The 13016-nt window shown below is 38.5% G+C and overlaps 1 protein-coding gene across 1 annotated transcript in view; it reads left to right on the top strand.

Moving 5' to 3' along the window:
- The window catches only part of SPTLC1 (serine palmitoyltransferase long chain base subunit 1), a 35283-nt gene that overhangs the window by 1565 nt on the left and 20702 nt on the right, over positions 1 to 13016 (top strand). The window contains exons 2-3 of the mRNA XM_005486216.4: positions 357 to 464; positions 8909 to 9003. Coding sequence (XP_005486273.2) covers positions 357 to 464; positions 8909 to 9003 — 203 coding nt within the window. The remainder of the gene's footprint in view (positions 1 to 356; positions 465 to 8908; positions 9004 to 13016) is intronic.

The following is a 13016-nucleotide window of genomic DNA, read 5'->3' as shown; positions in this document are numbered from 1 at the left end:
ACAGAAGTGGAGACTTGAAGTGGCTTTGTACGGATCACACAGACTTTCAGGCTCTCAGGATACTTCTGCTTGTTTTGAAGGCTGCCTTGTCTTCACAGGTGTTGGCTGGTGCAACTGTATGACTTAATGGCCTTGAACAACAGACTAAATCCATTCAAACTTAAGTTAATAGCTACAAGTAATAGCTGAAAAACATTCCACTTTCATATAGTTAAAATTTTTACTGATTTAGAAATATATCAGCTGATGATCAGCTTTGGGTTTTATCTGGGTATGCTAGTAGGAACAAAATGGTTGTATTGTGTCTGCTTCAAATAGAATTCTCTCTAGACTAATTTTTGTACTTTTGTTTTCAGGCTCCAGCTTACCATCTCATTTTAGAAGGCATTCTAATACTATGGATAATCAGACTTCTTTTCTCCAAGACATATAAACTTCAAGAGCGATCTGATCTAACACTTAAGGTATGATGAAAAATATTTCTCTTTAGAGAAACAGTTTGTAGCAATTGATGTATTAGGTGTTGAACCAATGCTGCATTATAAATGGTCCTGCTTTTTTTTCTTAACTTCCAAGGGTAAGCCTACTTTGGACTCGGGAACTGCTTGTTGCTTAAACGTGTCAGTTTGTGCTTTTAAAGTAGCACTGTGTTTGGGAGTCCGAGAAATAAGAAAACTGGTATGACAATGACTGTTAAGCTATGAAAAGCTGTCATTAGCTCTACTCAATGGAGGGCTTTATTTAAAAAATGAAAGAGCTATGTTAAAAATGCCCACCAAGGAAAATGAACTGTAAAATTGTAGATGGTAGGAAAATGCTCAAGCTGTATGTGTGGTGTCTATGAGTAATAACTCTGAGGGTTTACGGTGAGTTCCACAAAATTTGTAGTTTAGCAGCAGTTTTCTTCTTTTGCAATGTTGTCCTGAGAAAATAAAAAAGCCATACTTGTGAAGACTGGAATTTCTTCTGTATTCAGAATTTCTTTCTGGCTGTAGACTATCACAAATGAATAAAGTTTGTTTTGAAGACGTCCCTGGACTAGTTTCAGAGTAGTGATAGCTCTTATAAATAGGATAAAATATTGAAATTTGTTCATGATACAGGGGGATGAGCAGAGGGAGAGCAGCCCTCTGAGAAGGACTTGGGGGTGCTGGTGGGTGAGAGGCTGGACATGAGCCAGCCATGGGCACTCCCAGCCCAGAGAGCCAAACGTGTCCTGGGCTGCATCCAGAGCAGCGTGGGCAGCAGGGCAGGGAGGGGATTCTGCCCCTCTGCTCTGCTCTGGGGAGAGCCCACCTGGAACCTGTTGTAATCTTTGCTGCAGTCCCAGCTCTCTGGCTCTTCTCCTTTCTCTGCAGCACTCTTCTCAGGGGTTCCTCCTGGGCTCTCGACCCACCCCTATTTATCTCAGTTACCCTCACGAGCCACAGCTGTTGCCCAACTAAGGACCCTGCAGCTGCAGCTCGTTTGGAGTAACTTAGAACCACATAGGTCTTACAATACAACATATATTCAGGCCCCCACATTTCCCCCCTTTTCTTTTAACAATTACACAATAACAATATACATACAGTTCCAGCTCTCAGGCTGTCACAGCTCTCGGCTGTCTTATCTTCTATCATAGTCCCAGCTCTCTGGCTGATATTCCAAAGTCCCAGCTCTCAGGCTGTCACAGCTCTCAGCTGTCCGGGGGATTCCATACCTTCTCTCACACGGGGTCACCAGTTGTTGTAATCTTTGCTCTCTGGCTGCCATACACGTAAAGTACCAGCTCTCAGGCTGTCACAGCTCTCGGCTGTCCGGGGGATTCCATACCTTCTCTCTCTCTCTGTTTGGCTGCAGCGTTGTTCTTCCCTCTCTGCCGGGGCTCTTCTTCTATCTTCTCAGGGGCTCCTCCTGGGCTCTCGACCCACCCCTATTTATCTCAGTTACCCTCACGAGCCACAGCTGTTGCCCAACTAAGGACCCTGCAGCTGCAGCTCGTTTGGAGTAACTTAGACACACACTGATCTCACAATACAACATATATTCAGGCCCCCACAGGAACCTGCATCCAGCTCTGGGCTCCCAGCACAGGGAGGACACGGAACTGTGGGAGCTGGTCCAGAGGAGGCCACCAAGATGATGAGAGGGATGAAGCACCTCTATTATGAGAAAATGCTGAGAGAATTATTTGGGATTGATAACCTGCAAAAGAGAAGGCTTAGGGGTGACCTAAGTGCAGCCTTCTAGCTCCTGAAGGGACCTACAGGAAAGACAGAGGGACACTATTTACAGGAGTATGTAGTGATGGTACAAGGGGGAATGACTTCAAAGTGGCAGGTTTAGATTAGATACTAGGAAGGAATTCTTTTCTGTGGGCATGGTGAGGCACTGGCACAGATTGCCCAAATAAATGTTGGGTGCCCTATCCTTGTAAGGTGCTTAAAGCTGAATTGCATGGGGCTCTGAGCAGCCTGGTCTAGTGGAAATTGTCCCTACCAATGGCAAGGATATTGGAATTAGATGGGCTTTATGTCCTTTCCAACCCAAATGCTTCTGCGACTGGAGGCAAGAAGTGAACTAAGCAGAAATCAAGAGTGGCTGGTTCAGTTTTGTGCATGGAAAAGTTTGAATTGATCATGGGATACTTGAAGTTTGCCATCTGTGATAAGAATACAGAGGAGGGATGAATGCAAAGGGAGCTCCAGTGTGGTGAAACACTGAGTGCTCATATCATCTAGGAAGACATGCTGCTGCCTTAGTGTAGGCCCAGATTGTCCATCCAGAAACTAGTATAGTTCATCTACTGGAGTTTTTGTGCATCAGATAGTACTCATTTCTAGTATATTGGAGGATACTTTTTTTGGTTTTAAGAGTCATTCTCTCTGCAGTAGAATGCAGGAAAAGGCTCTTTGCAACTCTTGGATAATTGGTGACCCAAAAAAGATGAAACCTGTCTTTTCCTTACAAAGTAAGAAATTGGCTCATATATCTCTATATGCTTCTTGGATTTTATCATGCAGTTGCAGGTCATCATCTTAATTCAAGACTGACCATTTTGCTGAAGCTGAGGAAAGTACACAGACAAATCTCTAATAGTGCTGTGTGGGGAAGAAAATTTTTCTGTGTCTTTTTAACTGAGGGCAGTAAACTGGGAGACTGCACATGTAGCCAGTCTGCTACAGTGGAAGAAAGGGTTTAGAAAGGTGTCAGGAGGAAAAATGTGGAAATGGCTTAAGCTTAAATAACCTTACTTTTGCAGGATGACATTTATCCATAGTATTAGTATTAAAATTCTCTGTCAGGACAGCTGCTAACAGGCTTTCTGAAAAATATAAGCATGCAAATATGTTACTGTTGTGATCATTTTGTTGAGATTTATAAAAACTTTTCTGAGGTTAAAGGGTGAAAAAGAATGTGAATACTAGTAAAATGCAACTGGGCATCAAGAATTACCTTGTATATAGACTAGATACATTGATTCACACTGCAGATTACCGACGCAAAAAGTTACAGAGTGCTGTGACCCGTATTGCAGTGAAGGGTTTGACTGTTAGGCACCACTGGCTTGTTAACTTTATCTTGATGGCAAAAAAAAAAAAAATAGCATGGGTGAAATGCTCTTTTTTTCTGATCCTGTGTTCAAGTTGGCTAGCCCTGAAGACAGTGTAAGTTGGAGTACCTGACTCTATCACTGGTCTTTGAAGATGAAAGTAGTGGTTGCTTTAGGAAGAACTGTATTTGGAAGGGAAAGTCTTGTCTACAGGCTCAGTGAAAGTAAGTATAAATGCAGTAGTGTGAATAGTGTGAATACATCTTCTACAGTTGAAGGAATTAAGCAAACTGATATATCAGAGTCACAGAATGATTCTATTTCTTCATCTACAGTGTTTGTGAAGAGAGCTCATGTATTTTGTGTAGGGAAATAGCTGTGAACACAGAGAGAGACGTGCCTTCTCCTTAAATATAATGAAAAATCTGCACCTAATTGGCGCTATATCTGCACTAGTCTGTGTTGTGGATTAACCCCAGTGGGCTTGAACACTGCTCTCAAAGCAAAGGAAGAGTAAAAGCAAGAAAATTTGTGAGTGAATGTAGAATTATTGAATAAGCAAAGGAAAGTGTAAAAAGACAGAAAACAAGACAACTAATGTTGCACTCACCACCTCCAGTGGGTGGACCGATATCAGACAGTTCCCAAACAAAAGGTGACTAAATTCCTTAAAGCCTCTCTTCTCCTTTTTATTGCTGTGTGACATCATAGCGTATGAAATCTAATTTTCATTAGTACAAACCTGATTTTGTTCTTTCACAATCTCTCAGGCATGCAACACTCTGTTCACTCTGGGAAGAGAGTGTGGACTGTGCAAAGGCTGTTCAGCAAGAAATACAATTTTAGTCTTTTACCAACACTGTTTTGGCCGCAGCACTGTGTGAGCTGCTATGAGGGAAATTCCCACTATCACAGCCAGACCCAGTCCAGTCTGGTTCATACAATATGGGATCCCGTACAGCCAAACTTCTGTGTGTGTGTTCATCTACATGTAGAAACATGCCAGCTGTTCAGCAAGGAGACTGCTACTGGTTTGCTTTCTGTCTCCTTCTAGTTTGAGTCATGCTGTGGTGTCCAGACTTTACCACATTGGAAAGAAATACCAGCTTACTCAGGTACAGCCACTGGAGACAGGCCTGCTCAGGTTATAGAGCACACACTACTTTTGTGCCAGCCACTCATGTAATGGTACTGGAAGTTTCTTTGTGAGTTATTGTTGGGAATGCTGCCAGAGCAGAGCTGGCTCCACATAATAAATATTAATGAATACAATTACTGCACAGCCATCTTAGTGATCTGTTAGGACAAGTCAGTCCTGGGGAACAAGAAGGAAATTATATATTGTGCAACCTAGTGCACTTAGGAGTCATGCTTCTAAAATCATGAAGAAATCCACCCTGATGGTGGATTCTAGGCTCAGTTAAATGTGTAGCATGTGTTAGCTCAGTTAAATGTGAAATCCAGTGCAGAAATCACCTTTCAACTGGCCAACTTTTATGCTTTGGTAATAGTGTTTGTAAGTATTCCTACTGCTTCTTTTAGAAAACATTATCTCCCAAATCTTTAACTAAAAAGGTGGAGTGCTTCTTTGATATTGTTAAGTTCCTGATAGTTCAGTGTTTTAGTACACATAAATAAGTCTATGGCTATACAGGGTGCTAGACATAGATTCCTGTGGGCTTTCACACAAAGTAAAATGTGTAGAAAGTGACAAAGTGACAATGAGGACTGGAGTGGGCTGTAGAAGTTTGCATGGCAGCATTTAGCTATGTGTGAAAGGAAGGTTGGTTGCCCTACAGGTCTGTTTGTCTTTCACTCTGCAATAAATGGTAATGTTACTGAGCTTTTCTCTCAAAATCTCTGAAGTACTTACTAAGAGTCACATCTTCCCATTTGCAAATGGGAGGAATAGTTTTTTCTTTGGTTTTAGAATTTCCACTAATAATTGCAGTAGTAATGTGGGATGCATTTTATTTGAGTGATACTAGTCAGGAGGCTGGAAAATTGGAGACAAATGTTTAATGTGTGGCTGAGAAATACATTGACCTTGAGAGCTGTTTTGCAGGTACAGCATAGACTAACCAGATGTTGTTCTATAGGGAGTAGCAGAAGTAGTCTGCTTTTGTTAAGGTTTTCAGTAATTCTGAGCCGAGACTCCCTAGGTAGGTACAATTTCTCTTATGTATGGGCATACATAAATACTTTGAAAGAAAGAAATTTCTGACTGGCATGCCCATTATTTGTGCCAGTTTATCCCATTAGGTAACATGAGTCTAGAAATACTGTGAAATTAAAGACTTATTTGAGGACCAGTAAATAAAAAGTTTTATTAATACTTTGATATTAATGCAGATTATGTATGTGTGATATCGTTTCAGAACACTAATGCTAGCTAAGAACTGTTTTCATAAACAGAATTGCTAACTTTTCTTAAGAACGTGGGTAAACAAGGCAACTTTTTTTAATAATTTGGGTTGAATGTGTTTACACCCTAATATTTTCCTTACCCAAGGTATATGGCAATTAAAAAGTGAAATCCACAGTAGAATGCAACCACCCAAAACCATTGTATATGTATGGGTGGGTATCTGTGTGTATTTAGAAAAGCAGATTCTAGATATTTTTATGTGTAAATGTGCACAAATGAATTCAGGATTCTACTGCGTGTAGGATTAGGCTTCAGAGAGCCAGAAAGCCTAAAGCTAAATGTATAAAAAGGTATGTATATTGTAATTTATAAGATATAGTTATAAGCATTTTAGAGATTATATTTTCATGTTTGTTATGTATTAGCTATAAAATAAAAGATATATAAGTTTTAATGTTATGTTTATTTATTGCTTATACAAATTAAAAGTAATTATAAAAGGGCAAGAGGAAAAGTTGGGGGATGAGTTCACGTACACTGCAGTCCAAGAAAGTGGAAACAAAGTTTTGAGTTCATTCTCTTCATCAGGTGAATGTCTTCAGTGCAACAAACTAAGGAGAAATATGCAAATCAAATACGTATTGAGGACATTACAATGTGAATTTAAAAGATAGTTTCTCTCTATGTTTGAAAATTAACTTTTATTTAGTATATTGGTGTGAAATTTTATCTGTTTAGGAGGTAAAAGATAAAAGTACTCTGATGTTAGGTTGCTACATGAAAGTTTGCTTCTGCCCTGTCTTTTTGTTGAGAGGAAGATGGTCGTGTTTATCGTGAACAGTGAGAAGGGCAGGCCCGTGTAGTGAGGTATTTGGTGAATGGAAGGAGGAAAGGGTTTGCAGCGGCTAGTCAGCAGTGGTGGGTGGCTTTTTAGATTGAGAGCAATGTCTGTTTTAATCACCAATGTCTCTAGTCCCCATCTCTGCTAAGAGCTAGTGGAAACAGATGACATAAGATGTGAGTATGCAAATGTTTGTCTATGTCCGTGAAAAAGCAAAATGTTGTGTAATGGATGAGGAGAACAAATGTTAGCTAGTATTAATGAAATGATGTTGTTTGAAAGGACAATTACATTTCTCCTGTATATTCTAAGAGAATATACAGTAGAAGAAAAAAATTAGGATATTGCTATATCTCATTTGTGGCTTGTAACCTGTGCTGTTCAGTTTGTGTGCAGCAAAGATTTTAAAGGGAAGAGTAGAAACTTCTTAGAAATTAATGTGAGTGGGGGATAGGAATACTAATTAGGAATTGCTTATTATCTTTATGTTCATAGATCTTAACTGTAATTGGAATGTGCTAATTTATTGTAGTTGCAGTGTCCATCTATACATACTTTTTTTCTTTCTGCTAAACTCCTTGACAAAAGTATTTTAATTGAGCTTGTGTCCTCAACAGCTAAGCTGTTTGATAATATTTTGCACACTTAGCTCAAAAATTTGACTTTAATGAAAAAAGCTAAGTACATGCCTACACACTTTTAGTTCTGCTTTCTTTGAAGTAAATGAATTTTATGTTGCCTGCTCTGCCTTAAAGCTATTAAAATGTTCTGTGTTCAGGTCCCAAACAGAAGAAATACCACGTAGTCCTGAAAGACCTGAAGTCTTTCTCTCTAAGGCATTTGATGTCAAACAAAGCTCTTCTTATTTATTCTTCCATAACTGACAGGCAGGCTGCACCCACTTCTCACCTGATTTATTCTGCTGCCTAATAAAAACAAAACCCAATAAATCTCCCCTGCTAAAACCCCAAACCAAAATGAAACACAACACCAGCCAACAACCCTGTGCTCCAAAATGAATGCAAAACTCTTGATTCTAGAGACACTATACATTAGGGATTTGGGGCCTTTTGACAGCTACTGCAGGAGCAGAGTGAAGGCTGCATGAACATATGTCCTGCTTTTTGATTGTCAGAGGTATTTTTGAGCTCTTTTGGAAAGGTATAAGATACTGCTGGGCAACTGCAACACAGGGTGTGTTTTCCCAATAGCATCCCAATAGTCTAGGTTGAGATTGAGACTCTTGTGGGTTCTAGTTTAGATATATATCCCGTCCTGCTTTTGCTGACTTAGTTTTCATCTGGATCTGAATGAGGCTTTTGTCTGTTGTTTTAACTGCTTCTGCTAGCACAAGAAACAGGAAGGTTTGGATGGGAGAGGATTGCACAGTAGCAGCTGCTGGCTTGCAATGTGGTGGATTAGCACCCTTGGTGTAAAATTATGTCTTTGATTTTTTATTTTCCACCCAGACAGTAATATGGTACAGAGATGCCCACTAATGTTGAGAAGATGTAATTTTCTTTCTTAGGCTATGGTTATGGTTCCACTCTAAGATTAACCTGAATTTAGGTACTACTTTGAAAATTAATGTGACCTCAGTATTCCTCCATAGTTAGGTGTAGAATATGTCATTTAGTAGTTGTTGTTACCTTTTCTTGAGCATTTGACAGTTTTTCTCCAGTGTATCCTTCTCACATATTTGTTACTTTGCTAAATATTTTTATGTCATTATTGTTGAAACAGCACTGTTGAAGATTTAAGAATGTAAATTGAGGCAATCTATATGAAATTTTTATGTAATTCATATTCAGTTGCATAAACTGTAGAGGAGAATTTTCATATTTAACAGGTTGAATAGAACAGTATTGATTAAAATTTGGCAGGGATGTCATGTTAGTATCTCATCTCTTGGTTATAGTGTAAGATCTTTAATACACAGACACATCTGGTCTGTGTTTCTTTATATCTTATGCTCTTTCTGTTTTCATAATTGTGGGCCTCGCATTTAAAGATTCTGAGATAATACCAATTTTAAGTGTCTCAGAAAGATGGCATGTACTAGTATACATTATTTTGAATACAATTGTTATCAACTGCTTATAATTGCATAATATATTTTCTAGGGGAATCCCTTATCAAACAGTATTTCTTGTCTCCTGATCAGGAAAAAGAAGAGTTGATTGAGGAATGGCAGCCAGAGCCTCTTGTACCTCCTGTGCCAAAAGATCACCCAGCTCTCAATTACAACATTGTTTCAGGGTAAATATAACCAAAATAAATTCTGTTTACTTATTTTGACTCAAATACTTGATATCCGTATTCAGCAGCATATTGCTCATTAAGCATCTCCATATCCTTAAAACCTTTAATAAATGAATTGCACTTTGAGAGAGCAGGACTGAATTTGTCTCTGAAGACGTCTTGGGTTTGTAACATTATCAAGAGTATTTACTAAGAAAATCTTTCTTAGTTTAAATGTTGTCTTTGGTTTGGTTCTTTTTTTCCAGTATTGGAGGTGGGAAAAGGAATGTTCTATCTTTGCCTTCATTGTAGTTCTCTATTGTTTTGTATTAATTTGTTTCATATTTCCTGAAAACACAGACTTAGACCTGCAAAGGTGGATACTACTTTTTTACATAATCACTAATCACTTTAAAGAACTTTGTGTGTAGCCGCTTGGCACTTTTCTTTGGTTTAACCCCTGCGAACAGCCAAACCCCATGCAGCCACTCACTCCCCCACCAGTGGGACTGGGTAGAGAATTTGAAGGGTCATGAATTAAGATGAAGAGTTTTATAGGGAAAGCAAAACAAGCAAACAAGCAAAGCTAAACAAGGAATTCATCCAGTGCTTCCCATGGGCAGGCAGGTGTTTGTCTCCAGGACAGCAGGGAGGCCCCATCACATATAACAGTTACTTGGGAGCACAAATGACATCACTCCAAACGTGCCCTCCTTCCTCCTTCTTTCCCCCATTTTATATACTGGGCATGTCGTGTGGATGGAGCCTTTGGTCAGTTTGTCCTGGCTGTGTCTCCTCCCAAACTCCCATACACCTCTAACTTCCTTGCTAGCATGGCAGTATGAAAAGTAGAATAGGCCTTGTCTCTGTGTGTAAGCCCCTACTCAGCAATAACAAAGTCATCTCTATATTATCAACCCTGTGTTCAGCACAAATTCAAAACACAGCCCCATACCAGCAGTCATTGTTAAGAAAATTGACTCTACCCCAAGCCCAGCACACACTTAATGAAAAGCTGTTTTTCTTTGGACAATCAGAATAGGAAATGCTGTCTGGTAAAGCTGTTTTGTGAGGAAATTTATGGCTCAGTGTTGCTTTCTTGTGTTACAAGGCTTTTAAAATGTCTGATGACTTAAGCAAGAGTCTCATTATTTCAGAAATTGCTTTGAAGCTTCTTTTTACAATCTTCAGATTTGCTCTTCACTAGCTTTTACTTTGTAAGAATTCGTAATATCCTTCTATTTACACGAATGATTTGAAATAATTTAGTGTCACAGTGAGGTCCATTTTGATGATTCCACTACCACAGAGAAGTGCCATGGAAAAGTGATGCCAGTTTTAATTAACTGTGATGTGAACAATTCTTCTGTTATTTTTCAGAATTTTGAAACAAGCTGTACTGTAGAGCTAAAAGAAGTGTTGACTGTTTAAAAAAATAGAACAAATATATCTTTTAGAGTGATTCAGGAAATGTTTAAATTATTAGAACTTTTTAGTGCTTATAGCTAGGAAATATATTGTGACAGAATGTTAATGTGTTGTGGCCATTATTCTCAACAGTGGCTATAGGGAAAACTTGACATTTGTCTTGTAATATTTAAGCTGCCAACTGACTACTTGCCCACAAGTTGCTCAACAGCTGTAGACTGTAGCTTTGACTGTAAAGTTAAAACATATTTCAGAGTTAATACAGGAAGAAAAATAATTCAGATGTCATCTCAAGATGATCAAGAGCATTTCCCCTTTTTTTTACTAGTATTTTAGGGAGACTCTATCTATTGAGGTAGTCTCCTTTCAATTCTTTTCATGTCTTAATGTCTATAATGGGTGATGATATACAAAACTCCTAATCATAAACCAGTTTATATTTGAAGGAGCCTTTAAAGGTTATCTCATTTCTACTGTTGCCATTTGGACACCTTCCACTAGATCAGGTTGCTCCAAGCCCCAACCGGTCTGGTCTTGAACATCAAGATCTGGTCTTGAACATGATGGAGCATCCACAGCTTCTCTGGGCAGTCTGTTCTACTGTCTCACAGCTCTCATTTATCTTTAAAATACTGTGTGTTTACGGTAATATTTGGGGATTATAAAAGCTCATAAGCACTACAAAAAATGAAGTATTTCAGTAAAAGTTTTGACTTGCTCTGTGTGTAAGGCAGATTTTCTCCTCCCTCAGCAGGCTGTGCATTTTGTACCCTGTGTTCATATTCTCCTTTTGCATAGTCAAGTAATGTTGCGAAATGAAGAGGAAAGCCAAAACCTCAGACATGTCCTAATCATAAAAGTGGTCCATCTTGAACCAGTGCTGAAGAAGGCACCCACAACAGCTTTCAGCAGTTCGGAAATTACTTACTCCTTGTGATAGCCTTTCTCAGAACTAATCCATGCAAAATAGCTTAGTTGTATGAGATCTCACTCAGAAAATGTAAATCTGCTTTGTAGAACAATACATCTGAAAAATTTTCATGCTAATTCTTCTGCTTTAAAGTAGAAGTCACATCATCAGTACCTTCATAACTTTGTTTTCTTCTGTGACTGATTTTTTCAATATATGAAACACTCAAGTGACAGGCCCAAGAATAGTGGACATGCTCTCAGTCCTTAAAAGATTTCTAAAGGAGTAGCTTGCATGTTCTTTGAATATAGCTTGAAATGATATTTTAATTTACTGTTTAAGCTGGATCATTCAGTGTCTCATAACTGTTGTTCCTAACTATGATACCTAATGCGCTGTTACACTAGGGGAAGGGAGATACATGCAAAGATAAAAAAATAAATGGTTCAGGGTTTTCCTTTTCCAAAGACTTACTCTTGTTGTAAGGCAGGGTTTATGATGCGGTCAATATCAATGCTTTATGTATTATTATATATTATATAAATTATTCACTGAAATAGCCTTATCCATTTATGTTTTTGTTATTGTTTCTTTAGAAGTTGGGGTAAAATTCTGATAGAAAGGGGTGGCCAAGTTTTCATGAGGGCTATGGCTTTATAACAGCCAAGTTATTGGTGAATATTGGTGTGTTTTCTAGGTTTGAGACATGGAGCTGTGAGGGAAATTGTTGTAAATTTACCAAATTTGATAGTATGCTGGGAATATACTGAATCTCATGTTAGTGACGAAATGTATATATATGTACAGGTCTGCTCTGGTGAACATCTGTGAAACGAAGTAATTATTTCACTCATTAGGACATCCAGACTTTGGTACGGCTCATTGATGAGCTAGACAGAGGAACATATCCAGGTATATTTTTAATGGCAGTCAGTTCCCCAAGACAGTTTGCTGCACATTTCTATCATGCTACTACTGTGCAGAAGATGCACTGCTGTAATGCAGGACAGCTCCTTTGTGGGGACACGTTCAGCATTCAAAAGATGAATGTGCACTGTGTTAGTAGAAAGCTTTGTAAAGCTGTGTAGTAAACTTTTGCAATTGTTTAGTTGAAGCAACATGTGTTGAATTTTGTCAAGCGAACAGATATAACACAAGATCATGGAGTTTTTAAAGTGAAGTTCAGGCAGTTCAGAGTTTTTCTTAACTTGCAGTGAATAGCTTGGACTTAAAAGTTATTTGCTCTGCACACCAAATGTACCCATTGAAATATTGTCAGCCACCAGATTTGGAACAAGCTGTGCACAGGCATTTGAAATTAGAGTGGCCCTGTTTAATTTTGATGAAGAAAATTGCCCAATGCTAGTTTTCACACTGGAAAAGCTTGTGGAAATTACTGTGTCTGAGGCATAGCATGGAATCTCATCTGTAATATTTGACAGCAGATATAGAAGTGGGCAGACATAGGAGTTTGTATTTGGCTTAGATTTGAGACTTCTTAACGCTCCAAGTGATAAATGGAAAATTTTTAACTTATTGTATTGATGTATTGATGTGTATAATTGCCAAAACAGGTTTGCTTATAGAACACAGTACACAGATATGATGCTTGTATTTAAAGGGATTAATATTTTACTTATTCAAATTTTTTTGTTTGTTTTTGTTTACCTAAATCACATTTTTTTAGGGCAGA

The sequence above is a fragment of the Zonotrichia albicollis genome, chromosome Z, assembly GCF_047830755.1.
Source record: "Zonotrichia albicollis isolate bZonAlb1 chromosome Z, bZonAlb1.hap1, whole genome shotgun sequence".
In the NCBI taxonomy this organism is placed as follows: Eukaryota; Metazoa; Chordata; class Aves; order Passeriformes; family Passerellidae; genus Zonotrichia; species Zonotrichia albicollis.
Note: the sequence above shows the minus strand (reverse complement) of the source record. Positions and strands in the feature narration are given on the sequence as shown.